The sequence below is a fragment of the Argentina anserina genome, chromosome 3, assembly GCF_933775445.1.
Source record: "Argentina anserina chromosome 3, drPotAnse1.1, whole genome shotgun sequence".
NCBI classification, from domain to species: Eukaryota; Viridiplantae; Streptophyta; class Magnoliopsida; order Rosales; family Rosaceae; genus Argentina; species Argentina anserina.
In genome coordinates this window covers 18,870,311-18,889,234 of record NC_065874.1, presented here as the reverse complement: position 1 = coordinate 18,889,234, position 18,924 = coordinate 18,870,311, and the positions used below count along the sequence as shown (strand labels likewise).

The 18,924-nt window shown below is 37.3% G+C and overlaps 2 protein-coding genes and 1 pseudogene across 3 annotated transcripts; all 3 read right to left on the bottom strand.

Moving 5' to 3' along the window:
- Nucleotides 1–88: 88 nt before the first annotated feature.
- Nucleotides 89–6,407, bottom strand: LOC126787698 (uncharacterized). 2 transcript variants are annotated; one of them, XM_050513595.1, is made up of 4 exons: nucleotides 6,264–6,404; nucleotides 5,865–6,197; nucleotides 3,454–3,701; nucleotides 89–1,455 (listed from the first exon to the last, which is right to left on the bottom strand). In XM_050513595.1, the coding sequence occupies exons 2-4, from the start codon at nucleotides 6,169–6,171 to the stop codon at nucleotides 1,099–1,101; spliced, it is 912 nt and encodes a 303-aa protein (XP_050369552.1). In that variant the 5' UTR covers nucleotides 6,172–6,197; nucleotides 6,264–6,404; the 3' UTR covers nucleotides 89–1,098. The 2 variants fall into 2 exon arrangements, with proteins under 2 accessions (XP_050369552.1, XP_050369553.1); XM_050513596.1 differs by having other exon boundaries at nucleotides 90–1,455; nucleotides 5,865–6,177; nucleotides 6,264–6,407.
- Nucleotides 6,408–7,872: 1,465 nt separating this feature from the next.
- Nucleotides 7,873–10,362, bottom strand: LOC126786089 (uncharacterized). Its single transcript, XM_050511801.1, has 5 exons — nucleotides 10,282–10,362; nucleotides 10,072–10,234; nucleotides 9,637–9,738; nucleotides 9,099–9,259; nucleotides 7,873–8,241 (listed from the first exon to the last, which is right to left on the bottom strand). The coding sequence occupies exons 2-5, from the start codon at nucleotides 10,169–10,171 to the stop codon at nucleotides 8,134–8,136; spliced, it is 471 nt and encodes a 156-aa protein (XP_050367758.1). The 5' UTR covers nucleotides 10,172–10,234; nucleotides 10,282–10,362; the 3' UTR covers nucleotides 7,873–8,133.
- Nucleotides 10,363–10,925: 563 nt separating this feature from the next.
- On the bottom strand, nucleotides 10,926–13,763 carry LOC126786090 (SEC12-like protein 2; annotated as a pseudogene).
- Nucleotides 13,764–18,924: the final 5,161 nt, after the last annotated feature.

The following is an 18,924-nucleotide window of genomic DNA, read 5'->3' as shown; positions in this document are numbered from 1 at the left end:
TCGCAGAAATCATGGAATTCAGAAGAAACCTCTTTTGGGGTTTAAGAAGAAATTCAGGCAAACAGGATTGGACAGTGTGGTTGCTTACTCATCTTAGATAGAGGTTATTAGCGTACTACAGAAAATGACCAGTGAGTGCAATCCAGCTTGCCAGGTTCAATTGTGTAGATGAGAAAACTTCTACTACTATTCTACTATGTTAAAAATAAAAATAAAAATAAAAACATGATACTTCATTAAAATAAGCATTCCATGAAAACACCACTGCATAACAAAGGTAGAGACAAACCCTAACAGTAACTACTACATTCTCCTCAACCACCGGCAAGACAGAGGTTGTCGCTGCACTCCATCTTCGTTCAAAAATACAGCTCGCGGAGAAATCCGACTGCAAAAGTCCGAGCCAAGAAATCCCAAATAACAAAAACATAAAATTGTAGAGTGAATCTAGCGATCCAACCATGGGTCTATAATCTCTGCCCAGCAACTTATCAACACCACCACTTCTAATTTGCAGCAACCACTTATGGAACAATGAGCAAAGAGCACCCACGAGATCAAGAACCAAAACAAACCAAGACAAGAAAGGAGGTGGTGCATGCACTCGAGTCAAAGCTCTACACACCTTCCACTTGATACGCGAAGATTCGCGTTTTTAAGTAGTCGTTGCGGATTCAAAGTTGTGGCATCTAAGAAGCATAGATGAGAGTAGTTCTAAGATCGAAGATCTGGAGGGAGAAGATTGAGAGATAAGATGGGTGGAACGATGATATTTGGGGTTGGAACTTGGACTAGGATTCAGGCTGTAGAAAAAAGGAGAATAAACAAGGCAGGAAAAGACTGAGAATGACTCAGGGAAATCACCACAAGGATGAGGAATCACTACTAAGAGTGAGATGTCACCACAAAGGTGAGGCGCAGCGATGACTCTCAAACCGGGAGAGAGAGAGAGAGAGAGAGACCCGCTGAATAGAGAGAGAAATTTTTGTTTTTTAGGAGTGTGCTGGATCTTACAAACTTACACTGATGGCGATGTGCCTCCCACTGATATGATATGCATAAACCTGGAGAAGAAAGTCCAGTAGACCAAAAGGGTAACTAGTAAAAGCGTGAGCCAGTATCATAAACACGGCCTCCTGGATATGGTCCCCTAGGCTTAAACCCAGGATCACGGGAACCCCCAAGAAATCTAGCACGCTCTCTGTAAGAATCATATTGGTCAGTTTCGTAACTTCTGCGTGCATCCCCAGCAGTAGCTGAAGCCGGATTTCCACTGTAACCATGAATATCAGAGGAGCCCATGCTGCTTTTAGGGTAACGATCCATCACGGCTTGCTGGTATTGATGCTGCCGGGCATTTGATTCCCTCCGAAGTAACTCATCTCTATGACCAGCATGCCGGCTCCGAAGTGATGCTAATTGTTCTTCATACTGAGTATTGATTGTACCAATTTTCTGACAAATAAAGATGCCAACAGTTGAAAAGAAATCAACATTTGATCTATTTTTAAAGCATGAACAAAATCCATCCCAAATTAAAAAATAGCTAGTGAGACATAATAATAAAAAATTAAAAATAAATATAAAACATAGATCAGTTTTGATGTTTCATATGGGATTCTTTTATCATGGCATTCAAAATTCCCCTGAAGACTCTGCTTCCGCTATCAAACAACTAAACATAAAAGAAGCAAAACCCAAGGACATGCACAGGAAAGTATATTTGAGAAGTTTTAAAATTCTTATTCATCTTTCCATTGAGTAGTCTAGTAATTTAGGTTAGGCAATAAAAGGGGTAAAAATGGAAATCAGAGTCCCAATCCCCTAGCTTACTATGTCTAGAACAGTAGGTCTTCCAAAGTAGAATATCTGCACTGAACAGACAGAAGTAAGTGATGCTAGGGATGAACACTTCAATTTGAGCTAAGATATGATCTCTGCCAAATTACTTTGCTTCATTGATATAGCAATCTTACTCCATATGGTCCAATGACTCAAATATGTTCTTAAGCAATATTGTTTCTTAACCTGCTAATAACACGAGGTTCAAATGGTATAATCTAATGTTCTTAACTGATACGAAATTAAACAAAAAAAAATGATTTTCTGTGGCTGATAATCTCCTGAGGGTAGCAAGTGTGGGACTTCTTCTATGAATAAGAGAATCAACAGCCACTGTAAAAAACTGATTTCACAAGTCGGGCACAGACAATGCACCGAGAGAAAAAAGCTGTCGTTTAACTCATCAACCCTTCTTCTTTGCCTTATTCTATGTAATATTGAATTGAGGATTCTGAAAATAGTATCTTGTTGTAGTATTTCGATATATATCTGTTTCCGGTGCGGACGTCCGTACCTTAGCTTAAGGTACGGATTTCCATTTTTTGCTAACTTTCCGATCGAGTTTTCACATCACCGTCCAGTTCTTAGGTAATAACGTATAAATCACATATGCGAATTTTCAGCTAATTTGGTAATCGTTCAATCACTTTCTATTATAAACACGAACGGTTCAAGTTCGGCAAATTTAATATTTCATTGGTTTAATATAGTTTGATACCTTAACGATTACCAAATTAGCTGAAAATTTACGGAGGTGATCTATACGTTATTACCTAAGGACTGGATGGTGGAGATGTGAAAACCCTTAAGGTATGGATTTCCGCACCTGATCAAGATTATATATATATATACATACACACACATGGCTTCTTGGGTGCGGAGGTCCACTCCAATGGTTTTGGTGCGGATTTCCATTTTTGCACCACTTTTCAATCGAATTTCCTCATCTATACCGTCTAGTATCTAGATAATATTGTGTAGATCATCTTTGCAAAATTAGTCAATTTGGTGATCGTTAAGGCCCTCAAAATCGAAAACAAATTGACGGACTGAATTTGTCAAACATGAACAGTTCATGTTTTTAACAAAAAAATGCAATTGTGAGGGCCTTAACGATTACCAAATTGGCTGAAATTTTGCAGAGATGATCTACACAATATTATCTAAATACTAGACGGTGGAAATGAGAAAATTTGATCGAAAATGCTGCCAAAATGGAAATCCTCACCAAAACCATTGGTGCGGACCTCCGCAACTGAGAATATATATTATATAATATTATCCTATTATCAAGTCCAATATAAATGTATTCCTCCCCTGTTGAACTGAGTTCACAGAAAATACAGCCGTTTATTCTGATTAACTGTTCTCTTTTGCCTTATGAACTAGGCATATTCTATGTTTGCTGATAAATAAAAGAAACCATAGGAGGAACTAGGGTAAGTCCTAAGACTACAAAGCAACAAAAAAAAATCTATTCACCTGAAAGCATGAGATTGACACAACATTGTATAAGTTGACTGACTTCTTACTATTCAAAGTATCTAGAATATGACACAACAGGGAATCCAAATACAAGAGAAAATAAACCACTTTCAGATATGAACACACCTCTTTGTGTCTAGCATTTTCTGCATCCTCAGCATCGTTATGTTCATTGGTTAATTTCCTAATGTCATCACGGAACTTCTGTTCAAGATCGTCAAAGGACTGCAAGGAAGGATTATCCTCATATCCAAGGTCCACATCTTCAATATGAGGTTGAGATCGGGAATCACTGTTGCTCTGTGTCTCTAAAGAATGTTTTGGATTGGCCCTTTGACCCTGGAAATAGGATCTAGGTGTATCACCCACTTGACCTGAAAAACAACCATGTGATCTAAGTACAGACTTTAAAATCTGAATTAGGAAAGTACTTGAGACAAAATCATAACCTAAGTGCGGAATCATTCTGTCACAGAATTTGATGACCCTGTTTTTGCCATCTTTGTTTTCAACTTTTGTGGGTTTTCAACTTTTGCCATTACATAACTTGACCTTTAAATTTCCTCACAATTTGTCATTTAATAGTAAAGTTATAAAACCACCACTACTCATCCAGATATAAGCTTGTCAGATAGCATAACCAGTTCACTATTTAAAAAAATCATAATCAGTCTAAAGTACAATATTCAGAAGCACAGCACAAAAAACCACTTCTACATTGACAATGGAAATATAAGCGGGGTGTAGTACACCATAAAGCAAAAGTGGTTAAATCTTTTAAGATTTATGATTGAAGGAAATGGATAAAGAAAGCACCCAATCATTTGCTGCCCATATGGCTTGATTAATTGCTATAAAGATATTATTGCAGCTTAAAGGGTCTGATTGTAGATTCCTTTAGGCCTAGTGTCCTTTCAAATCTATGTCTGTGTCTTTTCAAATTTTCTGATTCAGTTTAGAGTCTTTAAGATTTCCTTTATTAAGTCTTTATGTTTCAGGTTTGGAAGTCTAATGATTCGTTAATGCTAGTTACTCAGAGCTATCTACTCTCAAGTATAAATATTTCTAAGTGCCAAATGGCAAAGGCTGAAAGGCATGCGTTGGTGAGTAAAAAATTAACAGAGTATCTCTTATGAGTTTTACTATGATGGGATTGATTGTGAAGTACGTCTTTGGTGAGAAGCCTGGAGTGAATCCTACTTTACAGTAGTTTGTGTGTATTTTGTGCTGTAAATGTTAGTGTTTGGTGATCCTGGTGTCTAGGCAGTATGTATACTGCATCCCCAGGGCTACAAAATCTCAATTGATTGAATCTATTAATACACCAAGTACTTGTTATGTTTCCAACATGATAATATTATGGTAATTGTTTTAGAGCGCATTTTGTGTTGATACATAAATGTGCATCAGATCCATTTACGTATAGATGCATAAATGTTACACTAGTTCCCTACAATGGTAAACGAGTGGTAATGGACTAAGGATAACATTACTAAGAGCGTAGATCATGGAAGAGGAAATTGGGCAGGCAAAAACCACTTGATCATGACTGCTTTGTCCATTAGCTGGTGAAAAAATTGTCACCATGTACGAAGTTGCTGGGACCACCCAAGGACAAATAGAGGAAGAACTAAGAGAAATGAAGTAACAATTAAGAGGATATGAATGTTCTTGCCATACCTGGACATTTATCAATTAACTCTCACCTACATCCCAACAGTTACTAGTCCAAAAGAGTTTTCAACCCCAAACCATCAATGTTCCACAGAAAATGGATTGCAAGGAGCTTTTTTTTTTTTGGAGCGGGCAAGGAACATATTTATAGCAGCTAAGATGAAAGCTGACACTTGTAGGAGTAAACAATACTAACCAGCACCATGTACACCTATCCAGTGTTTGGAGCAAAAGTCTCCCCAGGCTATCCCTATTTTCTGAAGGATCTACGAGCCGTTCATATTTTCTAACACAGGAAACTGAATGAAAGGAACAATCTCTTCCATATTCATCATTTAGGCACTATAGGAATAGACGCTGACCAAATTCCAAACTCATTGTGACTCATGAAGGATCAATCCTCCTCCTTAAGAAGGCAAGAAACACAAGACAGATGCCCATCGTTGCAAGGTCCTATCCACATGATATTGAAATACGTGGGCACCAGTTCCAAATGCCATCAATGGGACAGGAGTTAAGGAAATCCATAATAGTTTCAATCACAGCTAGGACAGGAATAAGAAACATATGAATATAGCATACTTGTTCAAAATAGCTATGTCTGCATGCATCTACAAAAGTGCTATCGATTTCCTAGTCAAATACAGGTATTTTCTTCACAGATAATGCCGGTCAATTTTGCGAAACGAGTGACAGTTTCAGCTGGAGATATTAAGTCTTATGCTAAGCAGATAAAACACAATTCTTTCATAACATGAATCGGACCTTATTCACTAAGCAGAAACGAGTAAATATATAAAAGTCTGATATTCACATAACAAAGCCACAGCATAAAACTGTTAAAGAAGAAGAAGAAGACTTGCCTTCATTGAAGAGATGGGGAGTCAAAGGGTTGGAGGGTTTGGAAGCATCTCTCTCCCATCTCCACTGGGCCTCTGGTTTCGAAGCGCCGTACGGTATAGGATTGGGATTGCTATCCCTCTCCGGTGTGAACGCTTCTAGTCGTCCTTCGAAATCACTAGCACCGCCGCCGCCGCTACTCGGCTGCTGCTGCTGGTCCATCCTCTGTTGAAGATGGTGGTGGTGGTGGTGGTGGTGCACTGAGGCCGGCGCCGCGGCGCCACCGTAATTGGCGCCGCCGGAATCGACAGCGTACTGGCGTCGCATCATGAGGACCTAACAAAACACACGGGGAACTATTGGCTCATTGAGACATGTTATTGAGCTGGAATTGAAAATCTGAAAGAGACGATTTTGTTTACCAGAAAATCTGATTCGGAGAACGATTTCCAACACCCAGAAGCGTTTCGGACTTTTAAGTTGTAGCACTTCCGCCGGTTCCCGGGACACTGCGATGGGCAAATACTGAACTGGCCTTTTCTAGAAAACTAGCAGGATACCTTTGGTTATGTTTGTGACGCCCCTAGTCAGAAAACTGTATTATTAGACATTAAATTATGTACTCGTGTTAGGTTACTTTTTTTTTTTGGCACCTTTTTGGATTGGTAACAAATTGGCAACAAAGGCTTCCCACATGTCTTTAGCCCTTCTGCCGGAGTCCCATCTAGCTAAAGGGGCATCGCAGCCCTCCCCTGGTCACCTTCGCGAATATAATAGTATCATTATTTCCCCTCCAGCGTTCGAACTCCCCACCTGTTTGCCAGGCCAGAAGATACCCGAGATAGGAGCCCCACTGATTCCACTACACCACTTGCCGTTTTGTGTTACATTACTTACATTAGTTACATACATATCAATCTCTCTATTATATCACTACTTTTTAAAGATAAATGAAAATATCATTAGAACAATATTTTTAAGCGATACTTTTTTAAGTACATTTTTATAGTCAAAAATTAGGTCTTACGTCATTTCCTTAATAAATCTTTAAAGGCAATCGCATCAATCTCATTACAAAGAAAACAAAAAATGAGAGAGACCCATGATGACCCTCAATTTCCTTTGTCCGGCACCCTCCTTTCCGTTGATGTATTAAACATATGTTTTCTAGAACTAAAGACTAATCCGCTCTCGGACATCTAACAGAGCATCGCAGCCCTATCTGATCACTTTAACAACTTTCGTAATTCAAATGAGGTTCGGAAGCACACCCATATACAATAGGTAAGAATCACTGAGTTACTTATAGTGGGGTTACTTTCAAATCATTGGAACCCTTTCTATTTTTTAAAATATTTATCCATTAATTTGTGTGCTAATAATGCAGAAAAGATAAATTAAAATCTCTATAAAGTTATTTGTTCAAAGGAAGTGCTCCGCTGAAACCAGATTGACAAATGTTAATAGTCGCTTCGAAAAGTCTTCATTTTTGCTTGAAATCTTTTCAGAACCTCCAAGCACTTCATATATTAAAGAAAGACTCATTTGAGTCTGAGGGCTTGAAAGTTGTTTTAAGAACTATGTAATAAATAAAAGAAGACTCGATCCTTAGAGCTTAAGAAGCCTTCAAAAATTTATTTGTTAGGTGGCTATGGAGTAGGCGACAAATTTGTTTCCGATGCACTTGAGATATGTCTTTCAAAGCAGTTTTGATGGATTTGAAATGTCACTAGACATTTCAAAGAATCAAAGACAATCCTAAACACAATTGCAATCCACGAGTTTACTGGCTGATCTAACTTGAATTTTGCCCAACCATATACAATCTTCCGCCAAAATTATTTGGCTGGACTGTGGCTGTATTAAGATCTACCAGCAAGAGTATTAATAGTCAGAATCAGAATGAGCTTTCTTATCTTTTAGCTCGAATGCAGCTGAATTTACAGCTTCTAGGCCATGCACGTAATCAGATCTCCAGCGACAGTTTAGCCTGATTAGACAAAGTAATTTTCAGCAGCTCGTGCAAGAAGCTTACATGAAGCCTCTGTTCTTTATCTGAAGAAAAATGCTTTTCTCCAAACATAAAAAAGACTCCGGCAATAATAGACACTTAGTAGTATGATTTCCAGACGTGATAAATGTATAGCAAAGTCAACATACCACTTACTTACACTCTCGGTGCCCTTTTTATATTATATTTATACAAGAGCGTAGTACTCCTAAACTACATATCTACTGGACTACAGATTATGCTCAGATGATCCATCACAAGGCATACTGGCAAGTTGGTGCTCAACTAGCAGAGACCAGAGATCTGAAGATGATTTTGAAATTGAAACTGATGCAAGACAACTTCTGGTTATGATTATCCTCAATTGTCATCCTAAGATTGTACGAGCCCTGCAAATTGGAAATAGTTATCTATGGGAAACATCTAAATATAGTATGTAGTATGTACAAAATCAGAAGACAAATAAAGAGCAAATTTTTTGCTGAAATGATAACGCCTAAGAAACAGAATATTGTAACATGTTTGCCATGCATGTTAATGGAATAAATCTCTACATATGACAAAGCAAGAGAACAATACTTTTCTTCTATCTCACTTCTTTAGATGCTAGACCATAATTAGATTTAGTACCGCAACAAGAAGGACTTCTTAGGTTGTTTAAGTTGATTCATTTTGTTGCCCAGGCTTGTGGGTCTCTCTCTGCAGGCAATGTTTTTCTTTGTCTCGCTCTCCTATAGGTTGAATCCAGTTTACTTTCACTTCTTATATACCTACCATATTTCTTTTTGGGTATACCTTCCGATTTACTATACTGTACTTGGGAGAGCATAATTGGATAACCAGATTTGGATCTCAAGTATAGTGCAGGATTAACAAAGAATCTAGTTAGAACAATATTTCGGGAGTACATCAAAATTCTATCTCATCTCCAGATAAGTTTCTTCAAAACGGAAAAGGTGTAAAATACAATATCTGAGATCTACAAGTCAAGTATGGTAAGAAGAACACAAAAATATAGCAGACTAGCTCGATTCAAAAGGGCGTAAATGAATGATAATATATAAGACATTTCATGAGTGAAATAGACCGCTGTTATTAGTAAGAAATATTACAGCTATGCACAACCTAACGTGTACCCAATAACATTCAAGGGATTCATTTTCAGATATGAATTCAGCGTGCCTCAAAAGTAGGGTAAATTATTGGGGAAGAGCAGTAAGTGCAAATCTTCTAAAGTGAAACTTACCGGTGGAGTGATCCCAGGTAAAGTTTGAGTATGAGAGAGTACGAAGTTGCCCGCTGAGACAGGACAGGAAAGCTCCTCACAAAGGTCATGAGTTTCCGTATGTACACGCACCCCAAAAAAGTAAACTTCAATCACCACTTTCCCACCTGAGATGGCTTGACCTGTATGAGGCCACAGATATGAATTATCTATTGAAAGCCAAAAGATATGACACACTAATGCAAGCATAGAAAGGAACTCTCTCATACATGCATTGGCATGTCTATTACTGGAAAAGAAGCTCTGATGAACAGTTAGGTTAGACATATTTCTTAGTGTGAGCATAAAGAAATTTAAATTAGGATGTACATCATGAAGCCATTTTTGTGAACTGAATTATATCTCTTCAAGACTGGAGAAGATTTTTAGCGGACAAATCAAAAGCTAAACAAAATGCAAATACACAGAAATTCATGACTATATGTCATGTACGGTGTAGCCAATCTATAATGTTCTGGACTAAATTGAGCAGATTCAGCTGAAAGATGAAACCCAATACCTGTTGTGGCTGAGATGTTGAAGGTAGCCGCCTGGCCTCTCACCACTGGGTCCGGCGATATCTCGACTCCCTGGACCTTCACAGCGTAGTCATCTTTGGCATCTGAAAAAGCATGTAAAGCTGTATTAAAACCTTGAAAACTTTACCTTATCAAATTCAGTTGAAACACTCAACCCTTCCCCCATGTCCTTTTCGTGTATGGATTTCCATAGAATTACCCCCACTAAAATACACAACTTTGATCCATTAGAACCTCATAATCCACTGATTGCAAAGGTATGACAATTCAAAAGCGCATGGAGTTCTTCAAATAGTATAAACCAAATCATACAACTGGGATGCAGTATATTCTAGCCAAATCATAACCAAGAAAGAAATCAAACGGAATTGGGTTGTCATAAGAAAATGAAGGAAGAATGTGAAAGAGAGACAGACCGCAATACTTGACATCCGCAGAGAGAGAAAATGGTAGGAGCATGAAGGAGGTGAAGCATAGCAGAACCAAGTGAGCCAGCACAGTAGTAGTAGTAGTCATGGCTTTTTCTTGTTTGTAGTTTCTGGCTAACAAGGGCGAGAAGAAGGTAGGAAATAGAGATGGGGTCCTCACTCAAAATGAAGAGCGAGGTTCAAATGTGAAGAGGAAGGAGATGGTCTCTAGGTAGTGTGTGGAGGATCATGTCTTTAGGTGTCAAATAGGAAAAACAAGGAAAGGGTGTACGTGCGATAATGCGATATGTTTGATGTAAAAGTATGCCAACGGTTCCCAACCCCCAAGTCCTTGTTAAGAGGTCTTGGTTTCAATACAACTGCTTGTAATTTATAAGTGCTTCTTCCATATACAATTGCCCCAAAATTATAACTGGATTTTGGTACAGTTAGCATGAAATGCCTAATTACAGATCAATATCGCAGCATCGCATTCTGTGGTAACTTAAGTTCACAAAGTTCAATGCTGGAGTGCAAATTTCCTTTTTTAGTGACATGAATCATATGATGGTGCAGTTATCATTGTGCAGCATTCATGAGTCCCGCGCGACAACAGTGAGTAAACTGAAAATCATAATCTTATATTACATGATCAAAAAGTGCGGATTCGTCATGTAATCCATCTTCTACCCTCGATTTAGCGCCTATAGTGGTGTTACTGTTGTTGTAAGGCCAATAGTGGTGCGCCTTATCTGGTTTTTCCTTGAATGGTTTTAACCACTCTTACCAACAAGGTATGTCTTTCCGAGACTGGTTATTGCTAGCCCTTCAACATATGCGTAATGAAGCTCTTGATACGTTGCTGGTCTAATTTGGAGTGTTTGGAATAGCTAGCAATAACCACGCTCGTAAAGCGCGGGACTCGCCTCATCCCTTACCCACCCCTAGGATTGAGTGGACCTAAACATCCCACCCCAGCTATTATATCCTATAACAAGCTATCAAAATCACCACTGTATTGGCTCCATGACTAGCAGCGAGCTGTTCTCTGCGAGTTTAGAGACTATTTCTGCCACAAGCTGTAAACTTTCTCCAATTCCGACTTCAACATGGTCCAGCGCTCAGGATCATTATAGAAAAACGCGAGAATGGATACAAGGATAATGAGTAGAACAACCCATAAGTTCACTCCTGTAATCAAAGCAACAGCATTATTGTTAATACTTTCACAAATTAAAAGAAAGGAAACGAGAAATAAGATCCAAGATAACACATTGAAATAAACAAATATGGCACCAATAGTCTATTGAATAGGCTTTTGTTTGTCTCTCAAGCATTATCCTCCATTTCCTTTCCCCACCTTAGATCCAGTATTACTAGACTCAATATAACTACGCTGTTAAGGGATGTCTAACCATGGCATGACAACTGCAAAGTAATGTTAAACAAAAGCTCAAATGATAACAGAAACTTACCCTACTTCTTTACCTCCTCAAGTGTGGACACCCTTGCACTTGAGTCCATTGATGTGGAAGCCAAAACTCTGTATTTAAAGATTATCATTAATTAACACCTCATTTAAAGGGTAAGGAAATTATGCATAATTATTACCAATGTAAAACATAACGTTGCTAGTTTTCAGACCTTGAGAGAAGCTTAATGCAGTTACAAAACCAGCGTGCACTTTTGGGACAACTTTATGAATCTGCAATCCAGCTGACTTTAGTATCAAAAGATCTCCAGCAGTTGTGCCACTGCATTTTCATTGATCACAAGTGTAAAGTATTTTATTTCCAGAAACAGGCGATATATATTTCTGATGACAAGTACTAGAAAAATGTTATCTAAAAATTAATATTATGCATTTGACAACAAGTTCTACACCAAGCATCTACTTAATACAAGCATCCAAGATGAACTGACCATGCAAGGAGCTTTCCATCAGCTGAAACATCAAAGGACATGATGCCATCTCGAGTAATTTGCTTGGATTGAACCCTCTTCCATGTGGTTGCATTCCATGTTACAATGATTCCATCTTTATCTGAATGTAACACTCAGATATTTCTGAGAAAGAGCATTGGCTTTTCACACACCAAAGGTTTACCTGCAAGATGTAGAACTTGATTCCCATTGTTCAATATAGAAAATTTGCATGCACAGAAAACCTCAATCTGCATAGGTTATGAATAGTTTCATAGTTAAAACCCAAATGTATTAAGTCTAGTCATTCAAACACAAAAACATGAATATCCTCTATCACAAGTTTGTAACAGTAGACAATAGAAACACAGGTTAATGACTCATGACACCGTAGGGATAGGTATATGCAGTATATATTTATATTCAAAGGAAAATAAAATAAATCTCCGTGAAAAGATGCCCCTATGCCACTTCACTATGGCAAAGATGTTATAATGATATAGTTAATATTCAGCCAGTTTTCATCATCGAATAATTATCAGTAACTACCCACCTTTTCAGTTGGTAAAGTAGCTACAACTGCAGCAGAACTCACATCCCAGACTCTACCAGGGCCACTTTGTCCCAAGGAAACAAGAAATTTTTCATCATGACTGCAAGACAACCAAGCCAGATCATCATCAACACAACACATATAAAGGAGGTAGACAATTTGTTTTACTATGCCTCAATAACTACAAACCTAAAATCTAACTGATTGACTGTTTTATGAGCTTGAGCTTCGGTGAACATTATTTCCATGCTGGGCCACTTGAAAACTCTCAACTCTGGACAACGTAGACAAAAACAAGTGCTGTGTTTATTACTCCCACAGTCAAAAACACTCTCTAGCATATGACCAAAGTGAAAAACAAAACACCTGTTCTGTACGTGTCAAAGATCATTATGAAAGTCATTCTTAGATGTTCACTAACATTCTAACAAGTATAACACAATACAACATGAACAAAGCCCCCACCTCGCCTCCGGTGGCAAGCACAGAGCCGTCTTTATTAAACGTCAGCGCCAACTGCTGCCCTACATTTTGCAATTGCTCCGGCGCTCTGTCAGATTGCTTCACACTCAGCTTATGAGCTCCCTCCTTCACTTGTTTCTCCCACACAAACCTACTAGACTACCAAATCACAACCCAAATATAAGCACAACACTAATCTCATCACCAATACTTCCAAATAGAAAAACCTAATTCAACAGTGCAAGTCTAAATAGCAATCCAAATGCATAAATCAACAACCTGCAGCTCTCAGGAAACGCACAAACGAGGCCGTCGACGCCGGGATGTACCGCCATTCTATACGGCAACTCCGAGCCTAAGCTGAGCTTCGCCACCTTAAAATCAAGCACTAATCACTTAATCACATCCTAATCACTCTAATTATAACTAATTAAGAAGCAGAATGATCTTCTTACAGGCTCGTGGGAGATAGAGGTCGAAGCGGGATGGAACTGGACGAGAACGACGGCGTTTTTGACACCGCTGTTTCCCTCGACGCCGCCGGCCAGCACGATGTGGTTGGAGTCGGGGACCGACTGAGTCGACTCGGTCTCGGTTTTCTGAGAGGTTTGGTCGTCGTTGTCATTCTCCGGTTGCGAAGAGAGAGGGACGGCGTCGGGAGTCCAACCAACGGCGTAGAAAGGGATGCCGTACTTGATGTGATTTACGGCTTCCATCTCGGATTCAGATCTCTCTCTCTCTCTCTCTCTCTCTCTCTCTCTCTCTCTCTCTCTCTCTCTCTCTCTTCGTTTTCTGTGAAGAAACTAGACAGATTACCCGCCTTGCTGCGGGTTTTTAGTGTTAAATTAGAGCTGATAGAATATTGAAGGTCTAGAAATCTCTAAAACGAAATTTATTAATTTAATGAAATATTAATATATTAATTAATTAATAATTTATTAAAGTATAATTAATATTTATTTTAGTTAAAGTATAATAAATATTTTACTTCATTTTTTCGAAAAAAAAAATTTTACTTTATTTATGCACTATATTGTTTAATTTATTATGTATATCTTATTAATATACTGTTTTTTTTTCGATTTATTACATTGTTAAAAATATTATATTTTTGTATGATGATTCTATTAATATTTTTTTAATAAAATTCTCATAAATTTAAAATTTATCATATAAATTATAGCATTATTAATTTATATATTTGATAGGGTTTATATGAATTCTCAAATTTCTTTTATCTTATAAATTTAGCGAATTATTAATTTAGCACGTTAGCCCCAAGTCGAGACCGGTAAAAATTATTATTTTAGTGAGATTATTATTTAAGCGGGTATTAATTTAACGATGTTTTACTGTATTTAAGAAAAATAAATAATTGTTGTGCTGTAAGGTAGATACAAAAATTGTGTTAAAAATGTTGTAACATAGCATATAAATAAGTATATAATAAAAATAAAAATAACTACGATATGTATAGCTATGGTATGAATGCATTTCCACTTTTTTTTGTAACGGTAACACGACCGATACTCTTGGCCTTAAGGGCTACAACTACTTTCCTCTTTATTCGGAGCTTAGTCTATTTTTGATGGTTATCATTGGGGGACGCATCAATGAGAATACCAATCCAAAGAGAGATCTCGACAAATGACGATATTGAAAGAGTTTAATGACAAACCATACATGCATACTCTGTTAAAGCAAATCCAACATTGTAGATTGGCCAACATGGAAAGTGCTGTCCAGCAGGAATTGATGGTGATGATCGGCCTACGCCTCCGCCATAGCCTTCTGGAAAGCCGTAAGATCCAGTTTAAACAAAGAGATATGTCATTGGTCAGGTAATGTCAACACCGCACATGTAAATCATAACGGTTATACCTCTGTTAAGCGTAGTGAGAAAGAGAAGAGTTTAGACTCACCTTATGGCACAAACTCTCTGACAAAACGCCCTAGAATCAAATATGAGACGGGTTGTTCTCATAATACCATGGCAGTTAAGTATTTTCCAAAACAACTAAGTTTGAAGCTTGTGGTCACATATTATCTCTGTTGTGACTAAGTTAAGAGATGTAGATAAAGCAACTGAATGGATTGGTTTTAACTTAATTCTAGTGTCTCTAGATCACGGAGCGCAATAACTTGATAAAGGTAGAGATATTAAAATGAAATGTGATGGACTCTTGATGAACTAAGAGCCAAATGTTGCAATTCTGAAGCTCCTTACTTAAAACTCAGGGCTTACCACTTTGACCATCCAATCAAGTTTATTAGATTGGATACTGCAGGAGAATTCACTTCAAATACTTTTTATTGCGTGGCGGGATAGATGTTGAACATCCCGTAACCTCATGTTCATTCTGCAGAATGGATGAGCAGGAGTAACAATTAAGCAGTTATAGCTTATAGCTAGGGCCCTCGTTACACATAAGTAATTTACCTATAACTGTTTGGGGATATGCAATATTACATGCAGTTGTACTTAGAATGAAAAGATCTTGAAAATACTAGGTCTCGAAAGTGATGATTGTTATTGATGATGTTATTCATCGGTTGGATAAATACAGTAATGACGTTAATCTAATGTCTAAAAATATTCCATGATTCAGTCGAACCAAGCAACATTAAACTTTCTCGTCTCAATTCCAAAACGAGTATGAGGAAATTGATGATCTCTTGATTGACAAGGCCATTTTTGTAAATAATGTATTTGAACTTCATCTCAAACATTTGGATCATGATCTAAAATATGAGTTCTCAAGCCACGATCCGATGGAAGATTTGCCACATTAATTTCCACATGACTTCTCTTTGAACCACCAACATTTGTTTCTCTAGAGTTCGATGATTCGGATATTCTCTTATAAAATATTTTCATGTCTGTTTAAAAACAAATTTAGATTATATGAGTATATGACATGGTTATTTTTTTATTGAATCATATGAATTTAGGGGGGGATGTATTGTGTATGAAATTAGTGAAATATAATAGAAGTCAATGAAATCTGACACTCTAGGTGTATTCGATATAGATTTTTAGAACTCTATAAAAATCTAGGTGTATTCAATTATAATTTTAAAATAAATATGGTGTCTACTAAAGTCTAGGGGTATTCATTATCGACTTTTTTAAATGAATCAAAATTTTGGGGTATTCAAAATATCATTCATTTATACGGAATTGGAAAATCATGGAAAATTGTGGACTTTCTAGGGTTTAGTATAAATACAAACACCTAAACAATTGCCAATCTCCAGAGCAAATATTTTGAGCGAGAGAAAAGTCTATCAAGGTTCCTCTCTGTACGCCAAGGTTGGTGTTCCATCCTCTCTCTTTCTTGATCACTTTTTTATCCTTTCTAATCTTTTGTGATATGAGAACCGACATGTTCATATTGTTATTGGTTTCGACTTGTTTTGTTTTTCAATATATTTATGAAACCGTAGACCCAATTGTTGTCGCATATAGTTCTTTGGGTTTTATGCTTGCTATAATTAATTTGGTGTTGATACTCATGATCTGAGTTTCTGCATGTGTTATGTTTATACACAGAGAACTTAAATATAGACTAGAGCACCTTTAATGTGTCAAAATGAGTATTGCCAATCATGTAGGAATGCCCAATCAAATGTTCAACAAAATGTCAATAATGAAAATGAAGACAATGAAAAAAGTGACAAAGAAGGAGAAGAATGATATTTTTATTGTTTTAGGGACTCGTTCGCCAACATGAAATGTTGTTAAATTTTTGTTTTCTTCCATTTATTTGGTATTTTTGTTTTGTGTTTGATACATATACCTTCGGTTTTATTCGTTACATTGAGATGTTTTTCCTTTATGTTCTAATTATTTTATGTATAACATTATATTGAGTTTCTATGAAATATGTAAAAGTCGTTCACAATGAACTCTGGATTTTCATAAATCAATAATAGTCTGCAATCAAAGTCAATGACTTTAAAGAAATAGGCATAAATCTATGTAAGTCTGTGGTCTTTTTAAAAAGTCTATGGATTATTCTAAAAGTCCATGAGTTAAAAAATTCATATAAATCCATATACAATACACCTTCCTTAGTTTATTTGACGAACCAAAAATATATAAAACAAAGTCAAATAAACAAGGAAAGAAAAATTAGTCAATCAACAACGCCTAAAAATGCAGCAATTTACAAGAAATTTAGGTGAAAGTCACTAAGAGAGGATAGAAGAATTTGACATTTGTTATACTTTGGTTCGACCAAAGAGAAAATATAGAGAAAAAAAGTTTTTTATCTTCTAGTGTATAACTCGTTTCGGACCGCTAGGTAATATGAAGAAGAGAAAATATATAGTAAAATGATTTGTTTTCTATTGCTAAGTACAAATTTACTGGGACTGTTGGGCAATATGAAGCTTTTGCTTCAGTGGTTGGGAAATAAATTAATTGCAAAACTACAAATTCATTTGCATATGGACTCTTGGTCTTTTGTGCCTATCCCCTTATTAAATAACTTTTTGAAACTTGACAGTATCGATCATGTTGTGCCTCTTTTTTATTTAATAACACTTGCCCCAATAAGGAAGAGTACGTTGGATGTTCCCAGCCTCCAACATTTTAGTTTTAACAAATAGATATATGATTAGAATATTAGATTGAGATATTGAGTGGGGCTTATTTTGTATATAATTATAAATCCTACTTGATCAAACAACAAAACACATGTTGCACAAAAACATAGTAGGGGCGTAAGCCCCCACTTGCCCCAGCTAGGTCCGCCACTGACCACACACACCAATTACCATGTGCACATGACATTCTTGAATATCAAAATTTCAATCAGCCTATTCCTATTGATACTCTTCATTCTCATTGGAGGAGGTTGAGTATAGGTAATTTTGAGGAGGAAATTGATCCCCAAAAAAAAGTTTAAGTGAGACCATGTCTAAATAAATTTCAAAAATGTAATACCCTAAAGATTAGTACGGTGAAACGAAAGTGTTCGAGCATACTTTTACACGGAAACGTTTTATTAAGAGGTCAAAGAGTTAACTTTGTATTCGTTGGGAATCTCAGAAAACTTCTTTCATGGAAGATGTAGAGCTCGTCAATACGAGTTTGTGGACACACATATGAAGAAGTTTTTATTAGTGCAAGTTTTGAGGTTTCAGAATTTTAAGTATAAATAGAATTTTTGTCCTTTAGGGTTTCATTTACGCGAAACTTTTTCTTTTTCCCTCTTCTCTTCTCGCGCCGTGCGTTCTATTAGAATTCAAAATTTTCTGTCGACCCGACCCGGTTTTTCTGGCGCCGTCAGGCGTCGCTTGACCGTGCGACCAGTCCAGACCGATTTGTCTTTGTTCAAAGCCTCTCTATGGTTTTGATTTACTCCAGTTCTCCGTTGTTTTTGTGAATCAAATGCAGCAGTAGGTGACGGTGACCCAGAAATTGACCCGGCTTTTCCGGCGACTTCCATCAAAGGGGGTGATGACGTTGGTCAGAATATCATCTCCTCCCCATTTCGACCATCTTTGTTATAGTAGGTTGACTCGTTTTGAGCCAGAAACCACAAATTGACTAGTAAGGGGTTGTCGACAACATATCCAACATTTGGCTGCCTTGTTTCTGACGACAACTTCAACCCAGGTAGCTTGACCTCCTTTTTCTGGTCCTCCACACGAGAGGCTCCGACCTCATTTCGTGCCACAATGTCAAATATACAAAATAAGAAAAAGGGTAGCAAGGTGAGAACATTGTCGTTGAGTTTGTTTTCTGGCCATTGTGGAGCTTGAAAATGCGGTTCAGTAGTGAATGAGATCTTCTTCAGTTAATTTTTCATATGTTTTCGTGGTCAATCAATGTTGGAGCTTCGATCAGGTTTTGGTGATAGGTGACCTTATAGCAGTGCCTAGGAGTGGTTCAGGCTTAGTTGACTTGAATTGAA